Source organism: Camelina sativa, chromosome 10 (genome assembly GCF_030686135.1).
Source record: "Camelina sativa cultivar CO46 ecotype springtype chromosome 10, ASM3068613v1".
NCBI lineage: Eukaryota > Viridiplantae > Streptophyta > Magnoliopsida > Brassicales > Brassicaceae > Camelina > Camelina sativa.
Genome location: NC_141889.1, coordinates 10,954,203 through 10,971,854, shown reverse-complemented (window position 1 = coordinate 10,971,854; position 17,652 = coordinate 10,954,203). Strand labels below are relative to the sequence as shown.

Sequence of the window (17,652 nt, the reverse complement as noted above, 5' to 3'; positions counted from 1 at the left end):
ACAATTCTCAAAAATTGCTTGTACCAGTGTCAGATTTGTGTCTCTTTGATGTGTCAGCTCAGCTCCAATCAATCACCAACACTGGTTCAATAAAGCCCATTGGGCCAACTCTACGAAACACAACGATCCACCTAATAAATTTCGAATATTTTTAAAAAGGAAAAAAATAGAGGCCTGTCGCTTTCTATCTCTGACCAAGAAAATAAAACTTTCTAATATATTTTTTAATCATGTATAGGTGTCTCTCTGTGTAATGTGTGTGTTCCTGCGAGACTTTAGCTCTCTGTTAGATTACGTAAACACCTCTCTCTCTCTCTCTCTCTCTCTCTCTTGCTTGCCTTGGTGAAGAAGAGGGCCTTGTGATTGTTTTTTCTACTTGTTCTAATTCGAATTTGTATCGAATCCGAAAGTGGTCGTCTTTCGTCGTTCCTCTGTTTCCTGCTGGCAACCCTAAATCGCCGGAGTTGATTTCTCTGTTTCGTTTCGGATCTCTACTACCAAATCGGGCTTTGTTTTGTTTGTAATAATGCCACCGTTTATGTCTGGCTCCAGAGCCATAGTTTCTTTAATTTCATGTCGAAACGCCATCAGGAACTCGATCAGCCGCCCCGGGATCCCTCGGCGGATTTGTGTATCTAATCAAATTAGGAGATTTGGTTCTCTTTCAGGAGTTGAGAGATGCTCTCCTTATGGGTCAATAATGTCCAATTATAATGAGGATGGTAGAGTCTCTTTTGGCACGGGAAGTTTATTAATTCAGAGACGGCATTTTCTGGGTTGTGGAGATGGGGAAGAAGGTGGTGGTGAGTTATCTAAGATCTACGAAGAGCGTCGTGTCTTGGGGTAACCTCATTAAAACCTTTGATCCTTTTTTGAGATTTTTCTACTAAGATTCTATCATACTTGTTTCGATCTTACAAGCGCTTCTTAGATATATGAAATGGGACATCTTTGAGAAATGTTTCAATGCTTTGTGGCCCCTTATGTTGGGCTTTATTTCCTGTTTTGTGGATCAAACAGTGAAAGAAGGGTTTCAATGATCTAATAAGCATCTTTTGAGGCTTTTAAGTGTTGTAGGATTGGGATTTTTGCCTTTGTGTTTGTCTTGTTTTGGTCTGATATACTATGAACTAAGTTTCCAAAAATATGATAATCGGTTGGTTTAGATACAACTTCTGTGATTCCTGTGAATTTGCTGATGATTATGCTTGTGGCAACAAGGTCTTCTGAATCTGAGGAGTCCTTAGTACATTGAGAATCTCGCGTTGGCAATACGTTCATGATTTGAAGTTCATATTCTCAGCAAATGAAGATTGAATTACTCATTTGTGTTTGTTTTTATTACAGGTATTCTCCCGAGCAAATGTTTAACGTAGTTGCAGCTGTAGACTTGTACCACGGGTTTGTTCCTTGGTGTCAACGCTCTGAGGTTCTTAAAGAATATCCAGATGGATCATTCGATGCAGAACTGGAGATTGGTTTTAAGTTTCTTGTTGAGAGTTATATTTCCCATGTCGAATCCGAAAGGCCGAAATTAATAAAGGTAAGGAAGGACTTGTTTTTTTTTGCTTTTGTTTTCAGTTTTTTTTTTGTTTGTTGGTTTTTGAGTGACTGATGGATTTTACAACATGATATGAATCTGTGCTTTTCAGACAACTGCGAGGGACACGGGACTATTTGACCATTTGATAAACGTCTGGCAATTTAAGCCAGGACCTATTCCAGGAACCTGCGACCTTCATTTCCATGTGGATTTCAAATTCAACTCGCCTCTCTATCGCCAGGTAAAAAAAAATACTTCACAAAACCTCTTAACTTGTTAGTGTCCAATTGTAATTGTTAGTAATGGTGCTTGGGAGTTGTTATCGAAGAAATCTGCTAGGAAAGTATGAGTTCTCTGTTCCTTGGAAAAAGTTAAGAAATCCACAAAAGATTGAAAGTTGGAAGCTTGTTGATAAGAAATGTTCAAGAAAATAATGATGTCCTCTTTGTTACTCAAGGTGAATCTTGGTTAATATTAAAACCTTGCAAGTAGTTTGAAATTGTTTTTTCGCTTATTTCAGGTAGCTTCAATGTTCTTAAAGGAGGTAGCAACAAGACTTGTAGGAGCATTTAGTGACCGATGCCGACTAGTGTATGGTCCAGGAGTTCCAGTAGATGAAAACGCATATGAACAAAGAGCTTGAGACATATCTATTATATACATATAATGGAAGTAACACATCAGTTTAGATTTCATTTTGATTGCTGGAGAGCGATTACGGCATAGCATGTTTTGTCTTTCTTTTCATATATATGAATGCTTTTGCATATGAAGATCAACACATGACATGAGATATTTGTTTAATGTAAAAGCAGGAAAATAAAACACATCCATTGGAGTCTTTTCTTTGTTCAACTATTTCTTTCTTAATCTAATAATATTGATTATGATGACATATGTGGTGACGCAACAGTCATATTAAGTTGTTTTATAAGGTTAGAGAATGATTCAATAAAATGGAAAAGTCTATAAAGGTTTGGAAGATGAACATTAGTGGGGAACAGGCCCGGCCCATAGGGCAATCAGCTCAATTATGGGCCGGGCTCAAGCAATTGATTAGGACATCAAAAAATTTAAGGGCATATTTTTGTAAGTTTTTTATAAAACTTTTATATATATCTAAAGGTTTTTACAACTATGTAGGCTTCAATTAAGTGAAAAAAACATAGATTTTGAGGTTAATTGTTAGTTTTGGTTTTGATTTTAATTTTTTTTCCCCTTTTGAGGTTAATTGATTACTTTGTTAAACTATAAGATAAACTCTTTCATCAAATCTAATGCTTTGGTTTTGGTTTAAGTTAATAAAATTTCAAAACATTAAACATAAAGTCTTATATACAATTGTATAAGACTTTACTGGTGGGGAACCAAGAGTCTTGGGCACCTGTCATAAACTAGTCATATTACTGGTCATAACCATTGAACTCAAAAGGAAAAATATGTTTTCTTAGTGACCGTGTGTGTATCTTGACTCTAGTCTTAGAGATGTTTTGGCATTAAACCAATGTTTGATTCGGTTCTCTGAAAATACGTGGTTTAACTTCTCGTTTTAATCAGGTGGAGTTTACAAAAAACATTTGATATGACAGTACATTATTCGATAAAATAACATAAATATGAGTCAATATGAAATGTACATTTATCAAGCCATGCAAACATATGGTCCTGCCATTCACTTAGAGAAAAAATTAGCTAACAAAAATAAAATAAACATATGAAATGAGAAATAAATTTTAGTTTAACCTATACAAGGTATCATATAATGCTTTTTGATTTGTAATGGGATTAGTTTTTTAAGTTGATGGGAGTTGAGAGTTAGGTTGAGGTATTTTGTCGGAAGGTGAGGAGGAAAACTTATGAACGGAAGCGGAGACGCGGTTTTGCCTTTTTCTGCTTCATCATTTTCCTACCAAATGGACCAAAATAAGAGCATCTTTTTTTTTTCGTCAAACTTTAGTGGAATTTGTCCCACTTTATTTTTATTTTATTTTTAACTAATCCTATAAATAACTTTTTAAAAAAAATAGTGAAAAGAAAAGAGAAACGAGTCGGTGAAAGAATCAAATATAAACATTATATTATGTACCTACTAAATTCTGAATTTACAAGGTCCAAATTTCAAGATGATATACAATTGAGTCATTGACTTGCGTTGCAACAACTATGCAATAACTATTGAGTATTATCAATACTAGTATGACCCAAAGCCAATCCAATAAATACATAAGCCTAGAGTATTGACTTAGACTAAATCTCACGCTTCTATTTTAGTTTCATGAACGCCCTATTACCACATCTACTTTTCCGGTATTTTAATTGGAATTATAGTTTCAATTTCCATTCCCTAAAAATCCATTGTACAACTCCCACACACACACACACACAAAAAGAACCATTTAAAATATGTAAATGCAAAATGACTTACTTTTTTTTTGGTAAGGATGCAAAATGACTTACTTATTGTACCGTTTGTTTCAATAATGCAATGAATAAATAGAGTATATAGACAGAAAAAAATGGGTTTGGTCTTTGTCTCTGTTAAGTCAAAATATGAAATAACTTTGGTCTTCTCTTTACTTTTTTCTACGTCAGTTTCCCATTGTTAGCCGTTCCCTTTCATTTTTCCTCTTCTCGATCAAAACTCTTCATAAGCAAGATATATACTTGTGTATTCGTAGATAGAAAAGTTTCTGTCTTTTACGTATACGGTATACCTATCTCTTTCATCTCTTTTGTGTTCATACGACTCATCTAATCTTCCACTGATTTTGATATCTCATCTGCTCCAAAACCCAATTTAGGGTTTCTTCACACAATCTACTCTCTTGCCTTTTTCTGCAAACAAAAGAAAAAGTCTTCACTCTTTTCATTCATAGCATCTAACTTTTCTTAATTTTACCTTTAGAATTTTCTTGTGCCTGTTTTGTGTATAAGAGTGGTTACACAGTTAAGATACACCCAAAATCCTCAAACTAACCAAAGAGAAAAGCAAAACAGAGGAGACATGAATTGTATGTTTTTGTTCAAGTCCAAGAAACCTAAATCTAGAAGTAATCTTGAGAAGGATAACAAAAACGCAAGATTCCAAAAGTCAGCTCCAGAATTAACTACGAGAAGATCATCGTCGTCGTCGTTCAATCTCCCAACACCAAGATCTCTGCCAACTCCAGCGAGTGTTAAAGACTTATACAAAGAAAGAGAACAAAATCAAAATCTGAGGGTTTTCTCTTACAAGGAACTAACTGACGCCACGTGTGGGTTTAGCAGGACTCTAAAGATCGGACAAGGTGGCTTTGGTAGTGTTTATCAAGCCACCATTGACAATCCCACCGGAGCAGATTCTCATCCTTCTCCACTTGTCGTCGCCGTTAAGAAACTCAATCGACAAAGTCTACAGGTATGCAAAAACTCATGAGATAGAATTGCAAAAAGATTAGAAATTTGACCAAGAACAAGTATCACACATTTTTATCTCCATCAATCAAGATTATGACAAATCATGTGATGTTTTGGAATTAGTGAATATATTCGAACTTTTAAACAAGAAAAAAAGTTTCACTGATGGTATATATATAATGCAAAAAGGTTTTTTTTGGGATTGCAAAAAGATTAGAGAACTTTTAACCAATAACAAGTTTGATTCATTTCTTATTAATGTGAGGTTCGATCTTATATAGTATTATAGTTGAGTCTCTGTTTTGTAATGAAAGGGTCATAAGCAATGGCTAGCAGAGGTTCAGTTGTTGGGCGTAGTGAATCACCCAAACGTAGTGAGGCTCTTAGGGTATTGCGCGGAGGACAGAGAGAGGCTTTTGGTTTACGAGTTGATGTCTAATCGCAGCTTAGAGGAGCATCTCTTCACTCGAAAAACCTTAACGTTGTCATGGAAACAAAGACTTGAAATCATGCTTGGTGCAGCTCAAGGATTGGCTTATTTGCACGAAATCCAGGTTATTTTTGAATCCTAAACACATCATAACGACAACAACAAAAAATGATAAAAACCCTTTTGATTGTTTATGCGTAGTTAGGCCCGAACCAAAAGTTATATACATGTCTAGTACTTTAACTAGATGCATTGTCTAGTTTAACTAGAAACTTGTCTCTATTTTTTTATTTGGGCAGGTAATATATAGAGACTTCAAATCATCAAATGTGCTTTTAAGCGATGACTTTCATCCGAAGTTATCGGACTTTGGTCTCGCTAGAGAAGGTCCAGAAGGAGACAACACTCACGTTACAACCGCGGTAAGTAACATTTTCCGTTTCTCCCTTACAAATTCTATATTGCATGACAGTTTTTTCTTTGTCCACAAGTAACAACTTCATCTCTTCTTCTTTCATGATTCTCTTGAAAGAGAGTTGGAACAGACGGCTATGCAGCCCCCGAGTATGTAGTAACCGGTCATCTCAAGACACATTGTGATGTTTATAGCTTTGGAGTTGTCCTTTATGAGATCATCACTGGTCGTCGAACAATGGAACGAATGAAGCCTTTGCCTGAGCAAAAGCTTCTAGAATGGGTCAAAAAGTATCCTGCTGATAGCAAAAGTTTCAAAATGATCATTGACTCGAAGCTATGCAACAAGTATCCAATTAAGATGGTGAGGAGGGTGGCTAAATTGGCTGATCACTGTCTGAAAAAGAACGATAAAGAGAGACCCACCATGGCCTTTGTAGTTGAGAGTCTTAGGAAGATCATTGAGGACTCAGTTTCTGTAGGTACGAGAAGTTCAGTTGGAAAATCGACGAGAGAGGGAGGGGTTAGTGTTAGAGCCTAGAGGTTTAACTTTTTAGAAAAGGGTAGAGATTTACTTATGTTCCCAAACAATGCCGTTTAACGTGCAAAATACATATGAGATCTGTGAGAAAAGGCCAGGTATAATAGTATATATTAAGCCCATTAACGATTCTGAAAATAAAATTGTGATCACAACTAAGGAAGAGATGGATGAATCTAAAAATTTGTAATACAACCAAAGTTCAAACACCTTTAAATCTTTGAAGTTTATAGAGGTTATGGAAAAAGAAAATTGTACTACTCCTTAAAGTTGAAATGATTAAAGAAAAAGAGTTGTACTACACCAAATGATCTCACAGAACATGCGCAGAAAAAGATTTGTCTGTTAATTTCTCCCATTATATAATGTTTATGAATCATGACATATCAGACCTACTCCAATAAGAATTGATATTATTACTTACACAAAATTTATTTCGCTATCATAAATGTTATATAACCAACACAAATATATTTGAATATCATTATATTATATATATTGAACTTTTTACATTACAAACCCATCATTCCAAAACAAGAGAACAGCCAGTCTGATGCTTACAAATATTTTTTTCTTCCCATTAAAAAACAAAAGATTTACCTTTTTTTTTTTTTTTGACATCAAGATTTACCAAATTCACACATAGGCGTTTTGGCCATAGTTTTTTTGTACTCCCAAAATTGCATGTTGATTTCTTCTTAAAAGAAAAAGAAAAAAAACTAATAAAAAGAAAAAAGAAACAAATAAAGAAAAAATAACAAAGAAAAGGACAAAACCCTTGAAAAAGAGAGGTTTCTTTACTTTTTTATTTTATTTTTTTCCCTAACCATTTTCTTCTTTTTTTTCTTCTGAGCTTTTCAAATTCAAACTAAGATTTTTCTTTAGATGAAGAAAGAAACCCAAAAAAACCCATTACCAAGCTGTTAAAGCAATGAGCGTTAATGGGATTCTCTATCACTTTTTTACTTTATAACTTTGAAATTAGGCAGCAGCAACGGTTCCAGTGTGGAAAGCATAGTCACGAGATCTAGTAGGAGAAGAAGAAGAGCTTCGCTTTTCATTTCTTCTCATAGCTTTCACGGAAGAAGACAGACTCTGTTTCTTCTCTTTAGCTTCGTCTCTTTCTATCTGTTCTTCTCTACACTCTTCGCTACAGAACGGTGTGTCTCCTCTGTTAAAATGAAACAAAATTTAATATCAGACACAAATCATAATACATCTTTTTTTTCCAGGATGCCTTAATTCACAAGGCAAATCAGAATTAGGGTATAAGGCTTAAACTTTATCAAGCAAATCAAAACGTAACCTCAAAGTAATCGATTTTTTTCTCTAATTAATCTAGAAAAGTAGAATCTAAGTTTCGTTTCATTTTCTTGTACTCTTAACGAGATGATGAATCAAAGATCTAAGATGTATGTAAAAGTACCTGTACATGAAGATGTCTCTGTTATCACCAAGACGTTTCTTGCAGAGGAAACAAGAGTCCAAGAAATGAGGAAGTGGCTGCTGTCCGTAGCAGCTATTGTCGAATCTAAAATCATGGAATTTTCCAGATCTGGGAGATGAAACAGAGTAGTGATGATGATGGTAATAATAATAACTCTGAGGATTCATCTTGAGACTGTTGTCGTAACAAGAAGGACTCGAAACTCCAGCTTCTAGAGAAGCCAAACCATCGTCTTCTTCTTCTATGAAATAAGGCTTTCTCGTTGAAACCTCCATTTTTTTTTAATGGCTATTCTTTGTCTTGTGTTCTTCTTTAAGTTCTTATGAGGAGAAGGGAGAGAGATAGAAGGTTTGGTGTGGAGAGGGGAGAGTTGAGGGGAAGATGGAGTTTGGTTTTTATAGGAATAGAAAGACAGGTTTGATTCTGGTTAAGAGAGAAGAAACCCAAAGGAAGAAGCAACAAGTTTGAGGAACAAAACTCAAAACTCAAAACTCAAGAGAGAGAGAATCTAATGGCCTCTTTGTTTATGCAATACCGCTTATTTCTATATTTATTTACTACTTTTTTGTGTTTCTTTAATATTTTTAACTACCTAACCATTAACCATTATATGATGAATAATTGAGGCACTAGTATGATTATTGTTTTTTAGTCTTCTTCAAACTTACAACCATTTTCTTATGAAATTAATCAAATAGTTAAGTTGTGGAATAGTGGAATTGCTACTGTTTTAAATTAGAAAGATTGTTTAAAATAATTTCGATTGACCTATGTAAATTTACATTAACCAGCTAACCGATTTAACTAATTTGACAAAATAATTATTAGTTTTGCGAAGAATGATCAAAATTAGAAGGAAAACAATCTAAAACCCTTCCATACGTTTTTTATTTTTAAAATTATAAATATATGTAAGAGAATTTCTCAATTCTTGATTTTTTTTTTGTCCAATTACCTTTGATTGAGTCTAACAGATAAATGGCGATAAAAAAACTAAAATACCACTACTAGACTAGTGTTTTAAAAAATATCATTAACCTAGACGCTATTATTTATTATATAAATCCTGATTAATCTCCCATGTTATTAAAAAAATTGCAACTAATAAATTCTAAGGAAAATGGCAACATCCCTTGTTAATGACGCTAAAGGAGACTGAAGGACATATACGTAAATTACACATTTAAAATAAAACAAATAAAAAAACCAGTTCTTTTGCTGTCCTGTAATAAGAAAATCTTCGGAAAACGGTTCCACTAAACATGGGTCCCACCTTGCACTTGGACGTTAAGAAAGTCATTGGATGGTAGGGACCACATCGCGCGTGAGATTTGCGCGTTACGTAAATACTCTCTTTCTCTACTCACACGCACCAGCACCACTTGTGTCTTCTCTTTATTGGTAAGGACACTTTTAATTGTATTTTTTATAGAACATACACGATGTCGTTTTCTTCCTTTTTTTAGTTTCCTCTTTTTTTTTTTTAGTTTCCTCTTTTTTTTTTTTTTTCTCGTGATCAATGACGTTAATATATACATCCACCATTTCAAAATATAACATATTTTAGTTATCCATCGTTTCAAAATATAACATGTTTTAGTTATAGCATGTAGATTAATAAGTTTTTACTTTTAACAAGTTCAACCAATCAGAAATAATACTGCATAATATAAAATACTAAATTAATATAAAGGTTGCATAGAAACTTGAAACATCATATATTAATAAAACAAAAAACTTCTCTAAAACATTTTATATTTTGAAACGAGAGAGTATATTTTTTTTTGGGAACCTTTGGAAAAGCCTATGACGACTCCACCACACTCGACAAAATTATTACCTATTATATATTTATAAAAAATTTAATTATTTTCAGCTTGTTTAATTGTTTTAGTCAAAAACTTAACTTTGGTTTTAAATATAACAAATTTTATCCTATTGTACACTCATATTAAGAATCATATGTTCTGGAAAAAGAAGATTTTTTTGTTACAAGACAATTTTTTACATGACATTTTTTCTCTATTAGTTAAGATTCATGTTTTAAAAATTGCTAGGCGCTAATCGGATGGTTAAAGATGGCCTAACGATTAATTAATTGATCGGAAACTAGTTTTAAGATATTTTTAATATTTTTATAATTAATATTAAATATTAAAACTTTTGGTGGTTATATACTTTATTTGTGTGAATTAGTAGAATTCAGCATATCAGAATTCAGCATCACAAGTTCCACGCTTAGGGGGAGATATTGGTTTAGGATTTAGAAAGAATTTTAATGACTTTAAAAGTTAGGTAAAATATGTTGTTATTCAATCAAGACTTTTAAAAACTCTTTAAAAATTTGGTGTTATTGGTTGTGGATTTGTAAAAAGTTGTCTAAAATCTTGATAAATCTAGTGTTATTGGATTAAGAGTTTTATAAAGTCATTAAAAGTTTTATGTTATTCAAGTAAAACAAAAGAATCTTGGATTGTTAATAAATTCAAATTTTATGTTATTGGTTTAGAATTTTATATCATTTTCTTCATAACAAAAGTCATAAAAACTCTTTCATTAAATAGAAAGATTTTACAAGATTAGAAAAAACAAATCATCAAGATTTTAAAAAACTTCCTAAACAATCTCTTAGAATCCTTCATTTTTAACTTTCAATTTTCTATGATTCTAACAATCAGCAAGAACATAAAGTCATTAAAATTCTTTCTAAATCCTAAACCAATACCTCCTCCTTAATAACTATATTTTGTGTATTTTTCGTCATTTTGTTAATAAATGACAAAATAGTCTTTTCTAAGTCATCTTCTCTATCCTATTTTTTTTGAACCTGTAAACCTAGTTATGGCGGCCAATCATTTAAATACTTGTTTTTCATTGATTTCTTCTTCAGTTCAACTATTTTTAATAACTAAATATTAGATTAGATCTAACATCTATCATTTTATTTTGAGCAAAAAAAAAATCAAATTTTTCGTTTTTTCGATTTTAAAATCGATTTGGGTAAAATCTCGGCAGTGGTGCTCTGCCGAGCGATTTACTGGCGTCTCGGCGACGGCATTTTTAAATAGAGGGTTATGATAAATAACAACTATAATAAGTATAATATTATTAGCTCAGCTATTTTATTTTTAAGTTTTTTTAAAAAAATGTGAGAAATATATAAAAAAAAGAAACGTAAGAGTCTTGTTTGTCGGGTTATAAAGTTCTTGGTTCTTGTTTTGAGAGATTGGCTCTCATATTGATAGAAGGTGGTAGTTATTATTATTGGATTGGTCTTGGGTATCCTTAGTAAAACTCTTCTACAATAGCTTCAGAAGAAGAAACCATGCATTTGGAGACTAGTTTATTTCATAAAGATTCAACCTAGTTTGCTTTTGTTTTTAGCTCTTGGGTTCATCCTCTTTCCAAAGTTAAAATGTTTTGTTTTGTTGTTTGTTTTCTTTGTTGGTTTCTCTTATGCGTCTGGGGATTGATACTCGTCCACCGGCTTTGTTTCTCTTTTTTGGGTTTTAGATTTCGGGGAAATTTTGTTTTCCGCCGGCTTAAGTTGTATTTCACAATGTATTCTACCTAGTTTATCAATAATACCAGATGACAAAAAAAATATAAAAAAAGAAACATGTAACATAATGAAATTGATGGAGAGGGATTAAATGTGAAAACATGGATTGCTTTTGAAAACACATTTATTGTGTTGTTGGACTTCCATGGAAACAATAACCAACTACTCCTTCAAGTGTGAAACACGCGCCAAAAGGAAGCGTGTAAGCAATTTTACTGAGTACTAATAAAAAAAACGTCGTACACTTGCGAAAGGCTCGGAAGTTCGCAAACACTCCATTAAACCCCACCTGTCCCTTTAAAGTCTTCTTTTTTTCATTTTTTTTTTCTTGTATCAAATGCGAAAACTTTCAACTCCATACCTCTTTAATTATGAACTCGTAAATAGCAATTGTATATTTTTCTCATAAGATTTGTGGTGGCAATGCTATATGTGAGAGAGTATGTATAAATTATTAGGCGCCTGCAAAATGCAAATATACTTTTAATACTGTGTTGATGTGTCTAGTGAATTATTTTTAGGGATCCGTACAATAACAATTCTGGTGCCGAATATAATATTTTTCTGGTCAGAATATTTTGTTTCATTTTTAAAAAATAATAACGTCAAAATATCTGTGGAACCACGTCACTCTCCGTCATTTTAAAATTATTAGAATTTTTTTTTGTATTTCTCTGCGATTCTCCTCTCTTCTCTCTCTCTCTCATGTCTTATTGTATTTTTTTAAAGTAAAAAATGTCATAATTTTCTCAACTGCATAAATCCTGTGGGTCCATCTTTTCCTAGCCCATAGGATTGGAAAAGGTCCCAATTCATACTTTTCTTTAAGCTATGCTTTTTTTTTTTACGTGACTTTGCCAAATGCCAATGTTGCCATTGCCTCTATTGGACCGTTGTTTACGTTCGTTCTTTATCTCTAAACACCTATGTCTATGTCTATATGTGTACGATTAATCGTCGATAGTTTTGCTTTTGCATAAGGTTCACAGCCATGATTCTAATTACATAAATGATAATAAAGGAGTACGTGAACAGAAGGCGGTGATGTCACAACCCATTCTCAAACCCTTTGAGTCTACACTAGTTTCTTTAGCGAAAGTTTATTTTAAAACATTTCTATATAATAAAAATACTAAATTACTCATATTTCCGGAAAAAAACATTCTTTAAATAAAAACCTTAATGTATCATCTCAATAATCTTGTCAAAAGAAAATAGAAAAATTTCTTAGATAAAAACAAATCCGAACATAAAAGAAAGTTAGGAATTAACCGGTAAACTTATTAAACCCAATGTTCCCAAAATCACACCACAAAGCGAGACGAACTTGTGCAACTACTCGAGGTTCTCACCAAAACCTGAGGAGAAAAGAATAGGGAGTGAGTAATTAATTACTAAGTGAGGTGGTCAACACTGCCCACCGAAACATAACCTCACAAATACACATTCACACAACTTCCAAACACTAGCATAAAATCAGACAACAAGTATATAGCTTTCACTTGCGTGAAAGACTAAGACATTCCACAATAATTATCTTTCAATATATATTTAAGTATTTTACTTTGATTATAGGTTTGGCCATCAACAATTTTTCCGGCTCCCAAATCCCCTTTCTTAGAAGACCACAACCAATAACTCGATTCTTCCCCTGCTCGTCAGCAGTTTATGACCTATAATGAACCCGTCGGTTCATTACAGTCCAACAATCTCAATTCCGTTATAATTATTTCCTTTATAATTTTCTCACCATCAAAACTAAAGTACGACGTAAAACCTTAACAAGCATCATGCATCTCACATCATCATATTACCATGCAATAAGCATTACGACTTAAGGCATTAACAATCGACATGCATATCACGTATCAAATAACCATGCAGCAAGCATTATTAACGCATGTAAATATTATTACTCTAACACCTAGAAACCAACAATAAATAATGTCTAACTCTATACTAATGCTTATCTGATGCACAAAAGCGTAAATGAGGTGTATGAATCCGCAAATCCCTCCCCCACCTGACTCTTGATTGAAAACGACACTAGGAACAGAGAGGTTGAAAGCGGTTAACCTGAAACTTGCACAAGAAGAAGACTATTCAGAACCCTAATATGGAACTTGCGGATCAAGAGGACTAGAGCAGTGGAACCAGAGACTTACTGCCCAAGGAACCAGACGACCTAGCTTGCGGAGCAACCAGAAACAACAGCAACGAACTAACTTGCAGATGAAGAAGCCAACGACCTGACTTACAACAGAAGCAACATATTAAAGAGACTAAATACTGATGTGTCTCCCCCCCCCCCCTCAATAGAAATTGTCGCCAAATATGCTTCAGGCCCATTCCTCTGTAACTCCTCTGTGTGAATCATCAAAATAATAGGTATCCCGTTATTTGTTACAACTCCCTGGAATACCAAATTCCCTTCACTTCGGTTAATGGTAACCTGTGCTCCCCGACAGTCCAAGTTGGCATCATGTCGCTTTAACCAATCTATGCCAACAATTACTTCATAGCGTCTCAACTCCATCTCAATAAAATTACCAAGTAGCTCTACTCCTTCTATTACCACAGGAACATCCCGATAAGTCCTTGATGATCCTACCACTTGAGTTCCCGCAGTTTCAATTCTCCTCTGCTTTTCTGTAAAATCAATTCTGGAATCCCAATTCCTCGCCAAATTGGGGCTCATAAAATAATACGTAGCTCCAGTGTCAAACATAGTATAGGCTGCAACTCCTCCAATAAAAACCGATCCTACATAGCTTTTATTTTTCTTTTAATTTTAACTAAGCGACACACATACTCAAAAGACCACATGCAATTACTAATATCCAAAAAGAAATCACAAGAAGCTTTAGATGAGACTTACCGACGATCGGTTCCGCACCATCCTCGTCTGTTATAGCATATGCTCGAGGTCCAATTGCCTGCCTTTTAGGAGGTGGCGGCAGGATTCCTGGGTTTTGATTGCCTTGCTGCCATCCTAATATATTCCCTCTGCATTCCCGTGCAAAATGACCTGGTTTCCCGCACCTCCTGCAATTATTGTCTCTTTCTGAACAATTCGCTCGTGTATTCCAAAAATACTCCGGCACACTCCTCCATGCCTTTTTCCACATTTGTTACACTGCTGGTTATTCTGGCTCGATCCTGCACCACGGTTATCTCCTGCTCGCTTAAGTGATTCTGCTCCCTTGGTTGATTTCTGCTGAGAACTCCTAAGGTTATGAGCTTCCTCCTCAAGTCCCCTCTCGACCATAGCGGCCTGCTCAACTAGCTCAACCATGCTAGTACATCCACGAATAGAGCAACGATTACGGATATTAGCCCTCAGTCCTCTTATAAATTTGCGAATCAGTTCTTGTTCTCCATACTCCCTCCCAATAAATCTCCTCAGACGGGTGAACTCAACATCTTACTCTCTAACCGTCATTGTGCCCTGTCGAAGCTCCAAAAACTCACATTCTAGCTGATCCATAGCTTCCTGAGGAAAATACTTCTTATTGAACTCCTCTAGAAAATCCTCCCATGTGGGCTCATAATCAACTGGAAAGCTCCTCTCAACATTTCTCCACCAATTATCTGCATCCCCGCGCAGGTAGTGCACAGCGAGATCCCTTCTAAACTCTATAGGGCATCTTGTTGACCTAAAGTTTTTCTCCAACATCCGCCTCCAATCATCAGCTCCTGCTTGATCATTTCCACCACTAAAGTACTCTGTCCCCATGGTGCCCATGAGCTTCATCGTCTCAAAATAAGAAAACTCTACCGGTGCAGCAACTGTAGGTGCTGGCGGTGATGGCTAACGCTGTCGAGGTGCGGCAACCGGGGGTGCTGGCAGTGGCTGACGGGGTGCCGCTTCTCTAGGTGGTGGTGGGGGTGCATACACAGGTCGGTTCAAAATCTCCCGCATCATGTTACAGAGCTCCTGCATTTCAGCACGATTTGCAGCAATCTCAGCCGCGTTGGCTGCAACCGGAATCTCTTCTCCTTGTGGCTGAACTCGCTCATTAGCTGGAGCGGCATCAACTGGGTTTACTCTAGGGTTTGCAGCACGCCTTCCTCTTGGTGCCAATCTCTGTTCACGCAAGGCCAAACATAAGAAGCACTGCTAAAACAAAACTTTACAAACACACTAACACAAGTCTCACTTTGAGTGTTTTTTTTTTTTTGTTTAAATCGAGTTTTCCCTTTTTAATAAAATGCTGAAAACTTTCCTCCAAAAAAATACCTTTCAAGAAATTCATTTTTTTTAACCTTTTAAAAAATATATGTATATAAATATGTAACTTAGTCTTCCGGGTCAACACCGGCTTGACTTTAACCTCCGCTCTGATACCAAAATTGTCACAACCCATTCCCAAACGCTTTGAGTCTACACTAGTTTCCTTAGTGAAAGTTTATTTTAAAATATTTCTATATAATAAAAATACTAAGTTACTCATATTTCTAGAAAAAAACATTCTTTAAATAAAAACCTTAATGTATCATCTCAATAATCTTGTCAAAAGAAAATAGAAGAATTTCTTAGATAAAAACAAATCCGAACATAAAAGAAAGTTAGGAATTAACCGGTAAACTTATTAAACCCAATGTTCCCAAAATCACACCACAAAGCGAGATGAACTTGTGCAACTACTCGAGGTTCTCACCAAGACCTGAGGAGAAAAGAATAGGGAGTGAGTAATTAATTACTCAGTGAGGTGGTCAACACTGCCCACCGAAACATAACCTCACAAATACACATTCACACAACTTCCAAACACTAGCATAAAATCAGACAACAAGCATATAGCTTTCACTTGCGTGAAAGACTAAGACATTCCACAATAATTATCTTTCAATATATATTTAAGTATTTTACTTTGATTATAGGTTTGGCCATCAACACTTTTTCCGGCTCCCAAACCCCCTTTCTTAGAAAACCACGGCCAATAGCTCGATTATTCCCCTGCTCGTCAGCGGTTTATGACCATAATGAACCCGTCGGTTCATTACAGTCCAACAATCTCAATTCCGTTATAATTATTTCCTTCATAATTTTCTCACCATCAAAACTAAAGTACGACGTAAAACCTTGACAAGCAGCATGCATCTCACGTCATCATATTACCATGCAGTAAGCATTACGACTTAAGGCATTAACAATCGACATGCATATCACGTATCAAATAACCATGCAGCAAGCATTATTAACGCATGTAAATATTATTACTCTAACACCTAGCAACCAATAATAAATAATGTCTAACTCTATACTAATGCTTATCTGATGCACAAAAGCGTAAATGAGGTGTATGAATCCGCAAATCCCTCCCCCACCTGACTCTTGATTGAAAACGACACTAGGAACGGAGAGGTTGAAAGCGGTTAACCTGAAACTTGCACAAGAAGAAGACTATTCAGCACCCTAATATGGAACTTGCGGATCAAGAGGACCAGAGCAGTGGAACCAGAGACTTACTGCCCAAGGAACCAGACGACCTAGCTTGCGGAGCAACCAGAAACAACAACAACGAACTAACTTGCAGATGAAGAAGCCAACAACCTGACTTACGACAGAAGCAACAGATTAAAGAGACTAAAACAGTGACGTGAAGGAGATGGAAAACAGGTTAATGTTTGGATTTCCTTACCCAAACGAACCACCGGTGATGGATCTTGACTCCGGCGAGAGAAGTGAACGATGGAGACAAACGGTGACTCAAGCGGTGGTGACTATGGCTCGACGTAATGTGGCGAACAACTCGTTCCCACTTTCTCACAAACAAGGACACAACTTGATCTCAATGAGGATGGTGATGGTGACTTGAAATCCGGATTTACGAAAATAAGGGAGTGATCGAAGTTGGAACGAAAACTTTGAAAGCAGCTATGACGAAGAAGACAATACGTACACCCATATATACACACTCGCTTAGGGTTTTTGTTTAACAAAGAAGCTGGGCTTTTAATGGGCCTAAACGGGTCTCACAGGTGATGTATTTATTCATGGTACCATTAGTTGAGAGTTGAGAGAGTATTGTGTATGAATGTATGTGTATATGCTTAGCAAGAAAAACAAATGTTGAATTTTCTTACGATTATTAAAGGGAATCAGACTGTATTACATATATATTTGAACTGTATATTCGTACAAAACAAGTGGTTGAACGGCTAAATATTAAGAAAATAATAAATTGTAGATGACTTGACTAATTCGTTGTTTATGTATCCAAGCTTTGTAGTCTTTTTTTTTTTTTTTTTGAACAACCCAAGCTTTGTAGTCAAGTTCAAGAAAACTTGGGATTTTCGGTGTAATATTACAAAT

General features: G+C 35.0%; 3 protein-coding genes and 1 pseudogene across 3 annotated transcripts; 2 read left to right on the top strand and 2 right to left on the bottom strand.

Moving 5' to 3' along the window:
* The first annotated feature begins 19 nt into the window (after positions 1-19).
* LOC104718569 (uncharacterized) lies at positions 20-2,385 on the top strand. The gene is made up of 4 exons (XM_010436332.3): positions 20-843; positions 1,348-1,543; positions 1,653-1,784; positions 2,064-2,385. Exons 1-4 carry the CDS (start codon positions 527-529, stop codon positions 2,184-2,186), a joined length of 768 nt encoding a protein of 255 aa, XP_010434634.1. The 5' UTR covers positions 20-526; the 3' UTR covers positions 2,187-2,385.
* A 1,402-nt stretch (positions 2,386-3,787) lies between these two features.
* LOC104718568 (putative serine/threonine-protein kinase PBL20) lies at positions 3,788-6,416 on the top strand. Its single transcript, XM_010436331.3, has 4 exons — positions 3,788-4,940; positions 5,254-5,493; positions 5,669-5,791; positions 5,902-6,416. The coding sequence occupies exons 1-4, from the start codon at positions 4,548-4,550 to the stop codon at positions 6,322-6,324; spliced, it is 1,179 nt and encodes a 392-aa protein (XP_010434633.1). The 5' UTR covers positions 3,788-4,547; the 3' UTR covers positions 6,325-6,416.
* A 379-nt stretch (positions 6,417-6,795) lies between these two features.
* LOC104718567 (FCS-Like Zinc finger 2) lies at positions 6,796-8,351 on the bottom strand. The gene is made up of 2 exons (XM_010436330.3): positions 7,751-8,351; positions 6,796-7,495 (listed from the first exon to the last, which is right to left on the bottom strand). Exons 1-2 carry the CDS (start codon positions 8,044-8,046, stop codon positions 7,306-7,308), a joined length of 486 nt encoding a protein of 161 aa, XP_010434632.1. The 5' UTR covers positions 8,047-8,351; the 3' UTR covers positions 6,796-7,305.
* A 5,121-nt stretch (positions 8,352-13,472) lies between these two features.
* LOC147935987 (uncharacterized) lies at positions 13,473-16,497 on the bottom strand (annotated as a pseudogene).
* Between the last annotated feature and the right edge of the window lie 1,155 nt (positions 16,498-17,652).